Source organism: Rana temporaria, chromosome 3 (genome assembly GCF_905171775.1).
Source record: "Rana temporaria chromosome 3, aRanTem1.1, whole genome shotgun sequence".
NCBI lineage: Eukaryota > Metazoa > Chordata > Amphibia > Anura > Ranidae > Rana > Rana temporaria.
In genome coordinates this window covers 102,860,763-102,876,338 of record NC_053491.1, presented here as the reverse complement: position 1 = coordinate 102,876,338, position 15,576 = coordinate 102,860,763, and the positions used below count along the sequence as shown (strand labels likewise).

Below are 15,576 nucleotides of genomic sequence, written 5' to 3'. Positions count from 1 at the left end.
AACTGTATTTATCTTACTGACACCAATTATGGGGCACTGTATTTATCCTATTGACACCAATTATGGGGCACTGTATTTATCCTATTGACACCAATTCTTAGGCACTGTATTTATCCTATTGACACCAATTCTTAGGCACTGTATTTATCCTATTGACACCAATTCTGGGGGACTGTATTTATCCTATTGACACCAATTCTGGGGCACTGTATTTATCCTATTGACACCAATTCTGGGGCACTGTATTTCTCTCACTGATACTAATGTTTAGGCTCTATATTCTTCCCACTGATACCAATACTGGTGCTCTATTTTCTTCCCACTGAAACCATTGTTGGGGCTCTATATTCCACTCACTGACATCAATACTGGGGCTCAATATTCCTCCACTGACACCAATGCTGGGGCTCTATATCCTTCCCGCTCACACCAATGCCGGGGCTCTATATTCATCCCACTGACACCAATAATGGGGCTCTATATTTCTCCACTGACACCAATACCGGGGCTCCTAATTCCTCCCACTGACACCAACACTGGGGCTCTATATTCCTCCACCAACACCAATGCTGGGGCTCTATTTTCTTCCCACTGAAACCATTGTTGGGGCTCTATATTCCACTCACTGACACCAATACTGGGGCTCTATATTCTTCCCACTGACACCAATGCTGGGGCTCTATATTCTTCCCACTGACACCAATGCTGGGGCTCTATATTCTTCCCACTCACACCAATGCTGGGGGTCTATATTCTTCCCACTCACACCAATGCTGGGGTTATTCCTCTGACTGACATCAATGCTAAAGCTTTTATGTTTCTTTCATTGATCTCAGTGATGGGACGCTATATTCTCCCCACTGTCAACATGGTAAATATGAAATGTAACTAAAATGACAAAATATTCCACGTGGTTCTAAGCATATAAACTTTCCTTACCATGCCAAAAGCCCACCATGCTTGACAAAACAGTCCTGAATTTTTTACAGGGGAGACGCATCCTGAAGTCCTCCAATCCACCAAATCCTCTTTATTTTTCTTGCTATCACAAGTATAATTTGAAGTGGATGTTGGTTTTTTATCTGTTTTTGACTGAACCTGTTTTGCATTACATGTTTTCTTTGGTATCAGTTCTTGAACAGTCTGTAACAAGAATTTTGTAAATCATTATACAGTTAGATATGATTATAGCATACTGTAAAGAAGCTGTGATTAACACATACAAATTTAGCACTAAATGATATGAGAATAAGAGTATAATAATAATAAACTTTATTTTATATAGCTTCTCAAAACGCTTTACAAAAAAACCCCACAAGGAATACACAGGATAAAACAAAGGAAAAGGGGAACTGGAAGAAGTAATATCTTACGAAACGGACGTAGGGCGAGCGGCGCGCTGTCGTCACCCAAGGGGGTTCCTATCGTTCCCCCAGTGGACGGGTGCCTGAGAGTTCTGTTGTACCGACTGGCACATTGAATTCAAGGTGAATTTTAATCTGCATAATTGTAAGTGCAATTTAACTTTTTAAATACATTTCTACACATTTAATACACTATGTGGAGCTGTCACTGTTTTTTACATGGTGGGCATTGATGCTGCTGGAATTTCTTGGGAAACGAGATCCATCAGGATTGCATATCTGAAACTGCGAGATTGGGACCTATTATATGCTGATTTTGATCCCCTATCATAAGGGATCATGGGAATTCGGTAAAAAGCCAATCTATAAGCCTGGTGGAGGACATGTCACTTTTTTCTTTTGGACACATTTACAATCAATCTTTAATGTGGCACAGATGCACGGGTGTTTGACATTTTATCTGCTGTTTATGGACTTTCTATTGTCAATGTTTTGGACTGTTTATTAACCCATTCAAGGCCAAAATTCATATTCAGTTGATGGTTTTTGATCCAAGTGTCATTTGTTTTTGTTTTCTGTTTGTTTTCTTTGTAATCACTATCACTATGATTGCTGAGGGATTTTGAGGTGGTTGCATGTTGCACTCTATTGGCCATAATAGGTAATTTCCTTCGATATAGCAGCCAGCCTTCCATATATATCACTGGATATTTCCCACTTGCATACGTTTGCGTTTGTCAATAAGGGTGGTTGAGGTAGCGCGATTTATATTTTTCTTATGTCTATTTCTTGTATTTATTGTTTACACGGTAATCGCAGCACCTGGAGAGATTAGACTGTGACTACGTTATAGGTCTTTTTAAAATATCAAATATCACCCCTAGATTTTTAAGTTTAGACTGAAGCTCAAGTACAGTACCATCCATAGATAAGCTATCAAGACTGCCCTTACATAATTGATGGGGGGGGGGGTGCCAATAAGCATGACCAAGTCTTGTCATGGTTTAAAGGGGTTGTAAAGGTACAATTTTTTCCCCCTAAATAGCTTCCTTTACCTTAGTGCAGTCCTCCTTCACTTACCTCATCCTTCGATTTTGCTTTTAAATGTCCTTATTTCTTCTGAGAAATCCTCACTTCCTGTTCTTCTGTCTGTAACTCCACACTGTAATGCGAGGCTTTCTCCCTGGTGTGGAGTATCGTGCTCGCCCCCTCCCTTGGACTACAGGAGAGTCAGGACGCATACTAACACACAGCTCCTTTCTCTATCTGCAACGTAGAGATCGTCCTGACTCTCCTGTAGTCCAAGGGAGGGGGCGAGCACGACACCCCACACCAGGGAGAAAGCCTTGCATTACTGTTTGGAGTTACAGACAGAAGAACAGGAAGTGAGGATTTCTCAAAAGAAATAAGGACATTTAAAAGCAAAATGTAAGGATGAGGAAAGTGAAGGAGGACTGCACTAAGGTAAAGGAAGCTTTTTAGGGGAAAAAAATTGTACCTTTACAACCCTTTTAATTAAAGGAATTTATGGGCCATTCAAGATTTTATATCATGAATACAGTTAGATAGGGGAGAAGCAGCCAAAATATGGGCAGATAATAAAGCTATTTTTTTTTACTTTATTATATTTCATTAATGAAGATGGGTACATATTACATTGTATAAATATAGGCCCAGATTCAGGTACATTTGCGCGATATTTGCGGGGGAGCAGGGCAACGATTTTGCCCTGCGCCCCCGCAAATATTTTGCGCTGCCCTCGATTCACGGAGCAGTAGCTCCGTAAATTGCGAGGGCGCGCCGGCAAAATTGCCCAGCGTAAGCGCGCGCAATGTAAATAATCCCGCCGGGGGCGGGAATCATTTAAATTAGGCGCGCTCCCACGCCGAGTGTACAGCGCATGCTCCGTGGGGAAACTTTCCCGACGTGCATTGCGGCAAATGACGTCGCAAGGACGTCATTTGCTTCAAAGTGAACGTGAATGGTGTCCAGCGCCATTCACGAATCACTTACGCAAACGAAGTGAAATTCAAATTTCACGTCGCGGGAGCGGCGGCTATACTTTAGCATTGGCTGCCCCTACTATTAGAAGGGGCAGCCTTGCGCTAAAGTTGCCATACGGAAACTCCGTACCTGGCTTGCGCGGGGCCCGCGCAAGTTTGTGAATCAGTTGGTAGTATGCAATTTGCATACTACACGCTGATCACAATGGGAGCGCCCCCTAGCGGCACACGCAAGAATGCAGCCTAAAATCTGCGAGGCATAAGAGCCTTATGCCGCGCAGATTTTAGGCTGCAGTCGGTGTAACGAGGTTCCTGAATCAGGAGCACTCGTTACACCGGAGCAAGTAAGCAATTGCGCCATGTAACTTATGGTTACACGGGCGCAATTGCTTCTTAAATCTGGGCCATAGTGCATAAGTCTGAGTGACTCAGAGGTAAGTCAAATTCGCTGAATTTATTAACCTCCCTGGCGGTATGATTCTGTCTGGAATTACGTACCAAAAGCGGTACAATTATTTGCAAGGAAATTTGGTGTTTTATACTGTAGGCCTCTAATTTTTAGGAATAACTCACTTAAAGCGGTAGTTCACCCCCCCCCGACACATTTTACCATCGAGACAGGCATTGTAGCGCGAGCTACAGTATGCCTGTCCCGATTTTTTTAACCCCGGACTCACCTTGTAATCGGAGATCGTATTTTTCGGCTCCCGCGGGGAATGGGCGTGCCTATGGAGAGGGAGGATGATTGACGGCCGGCCCTGGCACGTCACTCTCCCCGAAGACAGCCGGAGTAGGTCTCGGCTCTTCACGGCGCCTGCGCACAGGCTATGCGCACGCGTCGTGAAGACCAAGCCTATTTCGGCTATTTCCGGAGAAGCGTGACGCGCCAGAGCCGGCCGTCAATCATCCTCCGTCTCCATAGGCACGCCCATTCCCCGGTATCTTCAATCTACGAGAACAAGGTGAGTACGGGGGTAAAAAATTCGGGACAGGCATACTGTAGCTCGCGCTACAATGCCTGATTTTATGGTAAAATAAAAAAAAAATAAAAAATTTTCGTCGATAGGGTGAACCCCCGCTTTAAATGACCAAACAAGAATCTAATAGGCATCCCGGGTATGACATTTTTTTAAAAACAAAATGATAAATTATAATATAATAAATAATTATAAATAATTATAACAAATAATAATATAATTCTAATAAAAATTATTCAATAATGTAATCAACTCAAAATCACTGAAATTTTCTCAGTTGCAGAATTGTCGCTGTCATTATTATTTTTTTTTTTTATGACGAATTTCCCCACAAATCGCTATCGCACAATTCTGCAAGTGATTATAATTTATTATCGCTGTTTTCTAGCTGATCTAAAACCATTTTTGACATAAAGGGACACTTTTGGTTGCTATGGACAATCTACAGTTTGCAGGCAGAAAAAAAGGTTTTTATTTTATAAAAGAACATGCATGACACTGGGCAGACCACTAGGGACAAGGGGGCTGTGTTTTTTTTACATACAGTACTGTAATCTATAAAATTACAGTATACTGTATGTAAGGTGTTTGTTTACGTTTTTGAATTTGGCGCCGATCTCCGCTCCCGTGCGTCGTAACGTCGCAGGGAACGGAGATCGGCGGCACAGGAGGACGCTGTGTGAATCGAGCGAGGTCCCGCTCGCTCACACAGCGCGGTGACATCGCTGGATCCAGGACAAGGTAAGCCAGCGCACGCTGCAGGCTCTGCATAGCTTACCTCGAGCGTGACTCGGGGATACCGATCGCAGCAGAAAAAATCCACCCCGAGTCACGCTCGGGGTTACCGCCAGGAGGGTTAATATAAAAAAAAAATGCAATAATACATGCAAGAACATACAACTATTCCTAAAATGGTAATGCCATTCAGTAATACATGATGCAAAAAAAGCAAACAACCTCTGTTTGTTAGTGTATCAGTTATCCCTTCCATTATATTTCTTACATACTAAAGAGCCAACCACCAGACAATGTATTACTATGGGGTTGTTTTACGAAAGAACTAGAACTTAAGGGTTCTTTCACACATACCTTTTTAAGCCCTGGTTCACATTGCAGTGATTTGGCATGCGATTTGACATGTCAAATCGCGAGCCAAATCAGCGGCTATTGCCGGCAATGGCACCGTCCGAATCGGCATAGGCTCACTCTGTTCAGCAGGGCATCCATGAACAGAGCCACTGTTGGATCAGAGCAGAACAGGACAGATACAGGTTTTGACACTGGACTGTGCTGGACCCGTGATGGATCCAAGGGCAACCGGATGTGAACTGACTTGTGTCTGTTTACATCAGGCCACCTTTGAGTCTGGACCTAGACGGACTTTGAGAAAGGCAGATGTAAACAGACACAAGACTATTTACACTCACCTGCCCATAGACCTGCATGGAGCTTCCAATCAGGTCAACTTCAAAAACTGACTAGATCAGGAAGTGCATACATTGTTTCCTCTTGTGTAAAATTCTCATGTGAAACCCTGATGAATGCCTCTTTGTTTAGCCCACGTTCACATCTGTGCAATTTCACATGCGATTTGACATTTCAAATCGCATACCAAATTGCAGCCTATTGCCAGCAACGGCACTGTCCCAATCGGTGAGACACCAACTTTTCGGCACCACACTCATTTTCAAAAGTAGTTCCTGCACTACTTTTGCCAACTTCATCGATTTCAAACCCGCGTTCAGTGTGAACAAAGGCTTACTGAAATCTTAAATAAAGACAACTGCAACAGAAATAGGGACTGTTCACATTCCAAAATGGATGTGCACTGAACTTAGTAAATATGAGGAACCACAATCATATGCTAGCACAGGAGTGCCCAAACTTTTGAAGAGCGAGGGCCACTTAAGTGACTTGGTAACCGGTCGCGGGCCACAATGAGTGGAGGAGTGGAGCAGGCGGATGACAGGTCTGTGTCCACTCTGCATATCGAGAGCAGACACAGACATAGCCAACTCCACTCTATGGGCCCTTCGATTCGGTCCACCCAGGCGGATTTGAGGTAGGCGGTGCACCTGCGGATCAGTTTGAAAGCAGCCCAGTAACCCCTGCAGAACAGATATGCCCATATCAGCCACCCCAGAGCAGGAGGTCGTGGGCCATATCAGAGGGCTCTGCGGACCACATGGTTGGGCGCCCCTGTGCTAGCATAAATACATTTTTTTCCCCTTGCACATGATTAGGTATTCAATCAACACAAGTCCAACCTATTTACTATGATTCATTCTGTAAAATAAACATACACTTTTCAAAATGAGTATTCACTTTCCTAAGTGGACACCCTCTATTCTCTTAGGGCCGGATTCACAAAGAGTTACGCCGGCGTATCAGTAGATATGCCGACGTAACTCGAAATCTAAGCCCGTCGTAAGTTTAAGTGTATTCTCAAACTGAGATACACTTAAACCTAGCTAAGATACGACGGCCTGCGCCGTCGTATCTTAGGGTGCAATTTTTCCACCGGCCGCTAGATGGCGCTTCCGTTGATTTTGGCGTAGAATATGTAAATGACTAGATACGCCGATTCACAAACGTACGCTTGCCCGTCGCATTAAAGATACGCCATTTACGTAAGAGCTACGCCGCGTAAAGATAAACATGCCCCCTAGGTGGCCTAGCCAATGTTAAGTATGGCCGTCGTTCCCGCTTTGAAATTTGAAAATTTTACGTTGTTTGCGTAACTCGTCCGTGAATGGGGCTGGACGTAATTTACGTTCACGTCGAAACCAATGACGTCCTTGCGGCGTACTTTAGAGCAATGCACACTGGGAAATTCCACGGACGGCGCATGCGCCGTTCGGGAAAAACGTCAATCACGTCGGGTCACCAAAAATTAACATAAAACACGCCCCCTCATCCTCATTTGAATTACGCGCGCTTACGCCGGCCCCATTTACGATACGCCGCGGTAACTTAGGAGGCAAGTGCTTTGTGAATACAGCACTTGCCTCTCTGACTTACGGCGGCGTAGCGTAAATACGATACGCTGCGCCGCCGTAACAATGTGTGCCCCTACCTGAATCCGGCCCTTAGTGTATCAACTCAGATGTGTTTTTGTTTTGCTTTATTTTATATGTGTTTATCTTCATTTATCTTCCATTCACACCTTGGCATTCTAGATCGCGGCAAAACGTGGAACATGTTTAGGCACTCTACACGTGGTACTCATTTGACGCGATTATCGAGCGACAAATCTTAGTACAATCGTGGCAAAGAATCACAACCACAAACGCTTCGGGCTGTTTACCAAGATTTGGTACAGGAGCTTCTTTTTTGAGTGTTTTTGTTAGCGCAGGGATGCTTATTTATATGAATGGTGCCGCTCCAAAAACGCTTAAGTAAAAAAAAAAAAAAAAAGCAAACGGCTGCAGCTGTCTCTGCAGATCGCTCAGGTGTGAATGGAGCCTTATTATTTCCAACAAAAGCAAGCATTCACTTTGCATTTAAACTATCTTACCAATGCAAATAGTCCCTTGAACTTTTTGACTCACCATATCAGCAAACATATTCACTGCCAAAGTATAATTCTTCAATCCTTTCTCAGCCAAACTATTGTGCTTCTGTACTTTCTGCCAAGTTTCCTCCCAAATTTGTCTTCGAATAGCTTCTTCCTTATCATTCACATATTTCTTTTCTGCAGAAAAAATGAACACATACATGGTACAATCCAAGAAACAGGATGTCTACAGCATTCAGGTTCACTCTTGTATTATACTGTAGATCACCTGTAATTCCCTGTTGTAGAATGCATTAGCAATGACATATTTATATGCTGAGGACAGGAGCTACCAAGTGGTCATTGGACTTAAAAAGTAAAATTGTACCCAAAAGTTCTAGAATATTACCAAATCATGTTTTTTCCTTGTATACATGATACATGGGTGGGGGTCTCTTTTTTTTCCTAGGTTTCTGTAGCTTTTAGTCACACCAGTGTTTGTTGCCACAAATTAAATTAAATATGATAATGTGTTTAATATATACAGCATTATTATAATTGGGGATATTTTACAAATATAGATAAAAAAGTTGATTCACTTCCATTATCCAATTTGTGTTTTCATTATGTGAAAAACAAAATTCCTGTTTACTTAATTCACATTACAAAAAAAGGTCACTGCCCCCACCTATAACCGGTCTTCAGAGCAAGGAGCAATGGAAGGGCAATTATGGCTCTCCATTTTTTGCACGCTGTGATTGGCCAAGCATGCGGGTCATAGTGCATGCTTGGCCAATCATCAGCCAGCAATGCACTGCGATGCCGCAGTGAATTATGGGCCGTGACACGCCACTCGAATTTGGCGCGAACGGCCCAAAACGTTCGTAATTCGACGACCGATAGAACATACGATGTTCGAGTCGAACATGAGTTTGACTCGAATACGAAGCTCATCCCTACTCCTCAGTAAGCTTGCCCCCATCATCCGAGCCGTTCTGGCTGGGGGGTTAGTCAGACAGAACAGCTTACTGAGGAGGAACAGGAAGTGAGAAATTCAGACAAAGAAAACAAAGAAAAAAAACATTTAGAAGAGAAGTCGAAGGAAAGGGTAAGTGAACCAACAATGCACTAGCTTAAAGGAACCTATTTAGAAAATAAAAAACAAACCTTTACAACCCCTTTAATGTCAATACAGTGTGATGAAATGCTGTGTCCCCATTTTGTGTCCCCTCCCTTGCTATACAACTTTAGGTATATTGGATAACAGCACATATTCTATGAAAGCTGTAGTTGAAATGAAATGTTTATTTTTTCCTAATAATGAACATTGTAGTAAAACTGGAATTACTTTCACCTACCATAATTGGATTTCCAGACTTTCCATTCTCCATCAAGAAAATGTGCAGCTGAAGCTGCAAGAATAACTGTTGCTAAAACCAGTAAAGTCTTCATCCTGCAGGAAGTGAAAAGTTTAGATCTCATATATTTTCTCCTTTAAAGTCATCATGACCTCTCATTTCCATTCACCCCGAAACAAACCCTCAATCAAACTTTACATTTTTGGGTACATTTTTTGATACACATATGTATGTCAATAAAATTGTTGGTCCTTTTGAGGTGCAGATTGAATTCCACCAAGGAAAAAAAAACTGAGTGGATCAAAGGCAATGCTTGATCGATGTTTGAGAAATACCTTAAAGGTAAAGTAGAGTGCATCATCTATGGACACATATTCGACTTTTTATTACAGTACAGTGTGCATACTCTTTCATATTTTATTGGCATTGTTATAAAGCAGAAGTATACTACCCTTCCCGCTAGTAACACAACATTTGCAACCTTCCAACCACAACATTTGCAACCTTCCTCCCCAGCCGCTGACATTTTCAACTGATCTTCTTCTGGGTATGGCATCTTCAGCCACGCCAGGTTGATATAACCCGCATGCATGCACAAGAGTTCATTACTCCTAGCAGTGCCAAAAGTTTACACTAAACTACTCATGCCCAACTTAGTGTACAGAAGATTGTGGCTAATCAGGAAAGGATCCTTTGTTGCAGAAGAGACTTAGTGGGGTTGATTTAATAAAAGTAAATAGACCGTATACTTTGAAAATACAGTTGTATTAATTTTCCCCAGAGTTTTGTGAATATGGTGAAGCTCTGCTGATTTCCATCATCCAATATTATGTAAGCAAAAATTCATTCCCCCCCCCCCTTACACCTGGTTGGGTATTCTTTACAAAATGAAGCTTTGCCACATTCAATAAGCTCTGGGGAAAATGAATTCAATTGCACTTACAAATTGCACAGTCTATTTGCTTTTATTAACTCGCCCCCACTGTCTCTTCTGCATTCAAAAGCCTGCATGCTCACATATTTTCAGTTTTTCAGTTAAAGTTTCACTTTAAATATTAAAACTTGAAGATTAGCCACTAGAGTAAACTCTAATGCCGCGTACGCACGATCGGTCAAACCGATGACAACGGTCTGATGGACCGTTTTCATCAGACCAAACCGATCGTGTGTAGGCCCCATCGGTTATTTATCCATCCGTTAAAAAATTTGAAACTTGTTTTAAAATTAACCGATGAATACCTAACCGATAGAAACGCTTTTACAGTTCATTAAAATGTATTTCTGACCTGAAATTATTCATAAATTCAGTAAAGATAAAACGCCATTGTGTTGGAGAGAATGTGGACAGATAGGAACAACTACACACATATGGTGGGACTGTACAAGGATAAAGGAATATTGGCAAGAAAATTCTGGAGTATATTGAAGTGATAACTGGGAAAAAGGTACCTAATACCATACAAGCTTGCCTGTTCCATGAATCAAAAGAGTCAAATAGTAGCTATAAGAAAACATTAATTCCACCATTGGTAAATGCCGCAAAGGGACTGATACCAAAAAACTGGTTAAGTATTAGAAAACCAGACATAAAAGAATGGTTCGAAAGGGTGGAAAACTATAATAATCTGGAACATTTATGTAGCTGTGATGAGGGCCAATTTAATACATATAAAAAGAGATGGAAGCCGTGGAAAGATTTTAAATTAACGGAGCAATATCTGGAGAAAATCACAGTAGACAGCAGCTAAAGAAGAAGATTAAAAAAAAAAAGTAAAAAAGTAAGGGACAAACCATCAGGGGTGGGGGTGGAAGAGGGTGGGTAAGGTTTATATTAACTGAATTAAAAGAGATTATGTAAAATAACTAATAATAATGAAAAAAAGTAAAAATATATAAAATAACATTTGAAATACCACAAATGATGCAAAACCAAAAGTGGAGACGTAATTATGAATAAAATCATGAGCAAGTCTCTTGCTGTGGTTGAGTCTGAGGTGAAAAAAAAAATGTATTTCTGGCACTTTCCATTGTGGGGCAGTTTTAACGCTCATCAAACGCTACGAAGCGTTACGAAAACCGCGCATAGGGCATTTCTGGAGCGTTTTGAATGATTGTAAAACGCCCCATTCTAAAGATCATTGACGCCTGTCTGACGCCCATACTAACGCTATACAAAAACTATAGGAGCGTTTGTTGAGCATCAGAAATTTAGTCAAGTGTGAACAAGCCTTTACTTATACAATCTAAAAAACAACTTAATTTTAAAGTCAAAATGGGAGCTAGTTACACAATTTCAATATCTGTGTTTCACATACACTTTAATGTGGCTGTTGTGCCTAAGGAATAAAGCATGTCCACTTTAAAGCATATTCACATGGCTAGGAAATGTTCACTTATCTCAATGATTGAGAGGACGCTTTTGTTAACCACTATCAGCCAAACATAAGCAATCAAAAATCATGTTTTTGACATTTTCTTGCATATAAATGGGTATGCTTTGCAAAGCAAATTTTCGCTGCATTTACTGAAGTAAGTAAACATTAACTTGCAAAGTGAACAATTTAGTAAATCAGTCCCAATGTTTCATACAACCTCATCCAAATAGTATGAATACATTGTGCTTGAGTTGCTAAAACAGAAGAATGCAAAATGTGGTGCAGCTGTGCATGGTAGCCAATCAGCTTCTAACATCACCTTGTTCAGTTAAAGTGGAGGTTCACCCGGAAATGTTAATTTTTAACATTAGATTGATGCTCATTTTGTCTAGGGAAATCGGGTATTTTTTTTTAAAACGAAGCAGTACTTACCGTTTTAGAGAGCGATCTTCTCCGCCGCTTCCGGGTATGGGCTGCGGGACTGGGCGTTCCTATTTGATTGACAGTCTTCCGACAGGCTTCCGACGGTCGCATCTATCGCGTCACGATTTTCCAAAAGTAGCCGAACGTCTGTGCGCAGGCGCCGTATAGAGCCACACCGACGTTCGGCTTCTTTTTGGCTACTCGTGACGCGATGTATGCGACCATCGGAAGCTTGTCGGAAGACAGTCAATCAAATAGGAACGCCCAGTCCCGAAGACCATACCCGGAAGCGGCGGAGAAGATCGCTCTCTAAAACGGTGAGTACTGCTTTGTTTTTAAAAAAAATACCCGATTCCCCTTGACAAAATGAGCATGAATCTAATGTTAAAAAAAAAAAAATTGCGTGAACTCCCGCTTTAAGCTTTGACAAAGCAGATTGGTTTCTATGCAGAACTGTACAGGTTTTGCACTCTAGTTTTAGTAAATCAACCCCATTGCATTTGACATGAGACCATACCTCTTTTAGTTTTTGCACAAATCTACCTAAATTTAGTGGATTGCACAATTATATTTGTATGGTCAGTTACCTTGGACTTTGCCATAGTTACTAAGCTCAAATCTATGCAGGTCTAAACACAAAGGCAAATTTAAATACAAAGTCATTTAATAGCAAATATCTGAATTATCCGTCCAAGGAACATTCACGGATAAAAATAAACTCTAATGAAAGTAATGAAACAAAAATAAGGACTGGGTGGCACATTTGAATATTTCATTAGTAAAAATACTGAAGTATCTCCAGCACAATACAGATGATAGATACATTCAGAGAATCAATGACATGTATATACAGAAGTTTATAATAAACAGAGTAAAGTCTATGTTTTACCTGCCGTCTTCAGTCCTGTATGGCACAAGTTACAATTGCAATTGCGTTATTTAAAGGCAACCCTTATGCCTATAATACATGCTGATAAGATTCAAATCAAATCAGATTGTTGTAAGGGTTTTTTTTTTATCACCACCCCATGAAAAGGAAATAGCTTATCGAGAGTTAGATCTAACTGTAATGTAAGACTAATAGCTAAAAATGTATAAGTGTATTTGTAGATTTATTAAATGTACTTGTAAATTCAATGCAGTGTAGTTACAGTAATATTAGTAGAGTTGGAGGGGTGAAACGAACCCCTCCACCCTCCGCGGTTTGGTGTGCACAGAACTATCAAACATCGCAAACGTTCGGCGCTAAACCCCATTGAATTCTTTGGGATCCAAATGTGAGAAATCACAATTCCCCATTTTATATGTACGTTTTTGGCCATAGAACAGGTATAGGGGCCCAGTTACTGCCCCAAAGGACATGTATCAATACAATTTTTTTTTTAAGTTTTTACAGTGTTGCATGACCGCACAATTTTCATTTAGCCGAAAGCTGAAAATTGCCCTGGTCAGGTATGAGGTAAAAGTGTCCAGTGGTTAATGATCCTTAAAGTTAAACAATAAAAATGAAAAGTCCCCTTAGTCTGCCTGTAAAGTGGTGCATCTGTACTATGTATAGAACCTGCTGCAGCAAAACTGACATCTATAAAGAAAAATAATGACATTTAAATTGCGGGCAATACAATACCATTGCGGGCAATACAAAAATGTAAAAAAAAACAAAAAACGGCTTGGGGCCCCACCTAATTCACACCAGGTCCTTTGGGTCTGGTATGGATCACTTGGCGCCTGCGCTATAGCCTAAAGACGGTTACAGTGTGGGATTAAAATGCCGGGAGGGCGTCGGGGTACACATGTGGCATGCTTTGTGATCCTTGGGACTCGGCTGATCACAGATTGGGGTAAAGGGCCAATCACAGCAGGCCTTTTATCACGTGATCAGCTATCAGCCAATGACCGCTCATGGAAGTAAACAGAAGTCAGCTTTTTACCCCTCATACTGTCACTGTTAACCGACTTCTGTTAGAGGGACATCAGTCCCCTTAGGGCCCACCAGTGCTGCTAACCAGTGCCCTCCAGTGCTGCTAATAGGTGCCCACCAGTGCTATCTATCAGTGCCCTTCAGTACTGCTAATCAGTGCCCACCAGTGCCACCTATCAGTGCTTCCAATCAGTGCCCATCAGTGCCTCATCATCAGTGACACTTATCAGTGCTACCTATCAGTGCCTCCTACCAGTGCCTTTGAGTGCCCATCAGTGCCATGAATCAGTGCCCACTGAGTATCAGTGACACCTATCAGTGCCAACTCTCCATGCTGCCTATCAGTGCCCATCAGTGCAACCTATCAGTGCCCATCAGAGGCACCCATCAGTGCCTCCTGATCAGTGCCCAGAAGTGCAACCTCATCAGTGCCCATCAGTGCCACCTATCAGTTCCCATTAGTGCCACCTATCAGTGCCCATCAGCACCACCTCATCAGTTCCCATCAGTGTCGCCTATCAGTGCCACCTACCCGTGCCACCTATCAGTGCCCATCGGTGCCACACATCAGTGCCCATCAGTGCAGCCTCATAAGCGCACATCAGTGAAGGAGAAAAATTGGCCTGGGCAAGAAGGTGGTATAAGGGGGTATAAGTGCCCAGTAAGCTAGGGGTTAAGGGGAATAGCGTGGGGTCCCAATCCATACCAGACCCTTATTCGAGCATGCAGCCTGGCAGGTCAGGAAAGGGGGATGAGTGAGCGCCCTTCTGAACCTTACCAGGCCACATGCCCTCAACATGGGGCAGAGCCCCCCACCCCAAAGCATGCCCCATGTTCAGGGCATGTGGCATGGTATGGTCAAAGAGGGGGGCGCTCGCTCATCATCCCCCTTCTTGGCCTGCTGGGGCTGCATGCTTGGATAAGGGTCTGGTATAGATTTTGGGTGGCCAAAAGGTTCCCCTTAAAATCAATACCAGACCCAAAGGGCCTTGTATGGGTTGGGGGGGGGGGGGTAACCCCATGCCATTTTTTTTACATTTTGTCTCTTTTCGGCAATGTTTTTTTTTCATTCAGCAGGGAAGCCCATTGTCAGCCGATGACCAATCCGTTTCTTCCTGGCCTGCTTCTTAACAACCAGCTATTCACAATGCCCTGATTGGCCCAATCAGGGCTTAGAAAGCACTGTGCAGCGTGCAGGGCAATGCAGGGCCCTCAACAGATGCCCCGCAAATTTGGGTGCTCTGCCCAAAAAGTTTACCCAACTCTAATTATTAGTCTTACAAGCACAGGGTAGTGTGTCCATTCTTTGCAGTAACCCCTGTAACGAGGTTCAGGTTTCAATGCGTAATGCTGCACAGTCATAGCCCCACAGATTTGCCCCCTGAAGGAGCCAATGTGAGTTCATATGACTGAAACACAAACTGTAGTCAGAGTCACTGTTTTGGAAACTAGAGCACCTGCTCATTGTACTGTGGTCCTCAGACCTGGAGAGTGTAGTTCCAGTATTCCCCAGTGTGTGTGTGTCTCCCAGCAGCCAGCAACAATTAAAAATGAGTCTCTATGCTATTATGCTAGCTGTTAGGAGGCTATTTAGCCCCACCTCAGAAGTTGGTGTTAGCATTCTACCTATTTGTCTATACTCTTTACTCCACTTCTCCT

General features: G+C 42.4%; 1 protein-coding gene across 1 annotated transcript in view; it reads right to left on the bottom strand.

The window, feature by feature from the left end:
• LOC120931563 (cathepsin S-like) overlaps positions 1–12,989 on the bottom strand; it is a 45,330-nt gene extending 32,341 nt beyond the window's left edge. Inside the window, exons 1-4 of the mRNA XM_040343132.1 lie at positions 12,886–12,989; positions 9,199–9,293; positions 7,896–8,038; positions 940–1,143 (exon numbers count right to left, since the gene is read on the bottom strand). Coding sequence (XP_040199066.1) covers positions 940–1,143; positions 7,896–8,038; positions 9,199–9,292 — 441 coding nt within the window. The 5' untranslated portion in view covers position 9,293; positions 12,886–12,989. The remainder of the gene's footprint in view (positions 1–939; positions 1,144–7,895; positions 8,039–9,198; positions 9,294–12,885) is intronic.
• Between the last annotated feature and the right edge of the window lie 2,587 nt (positions 12,990–15,576).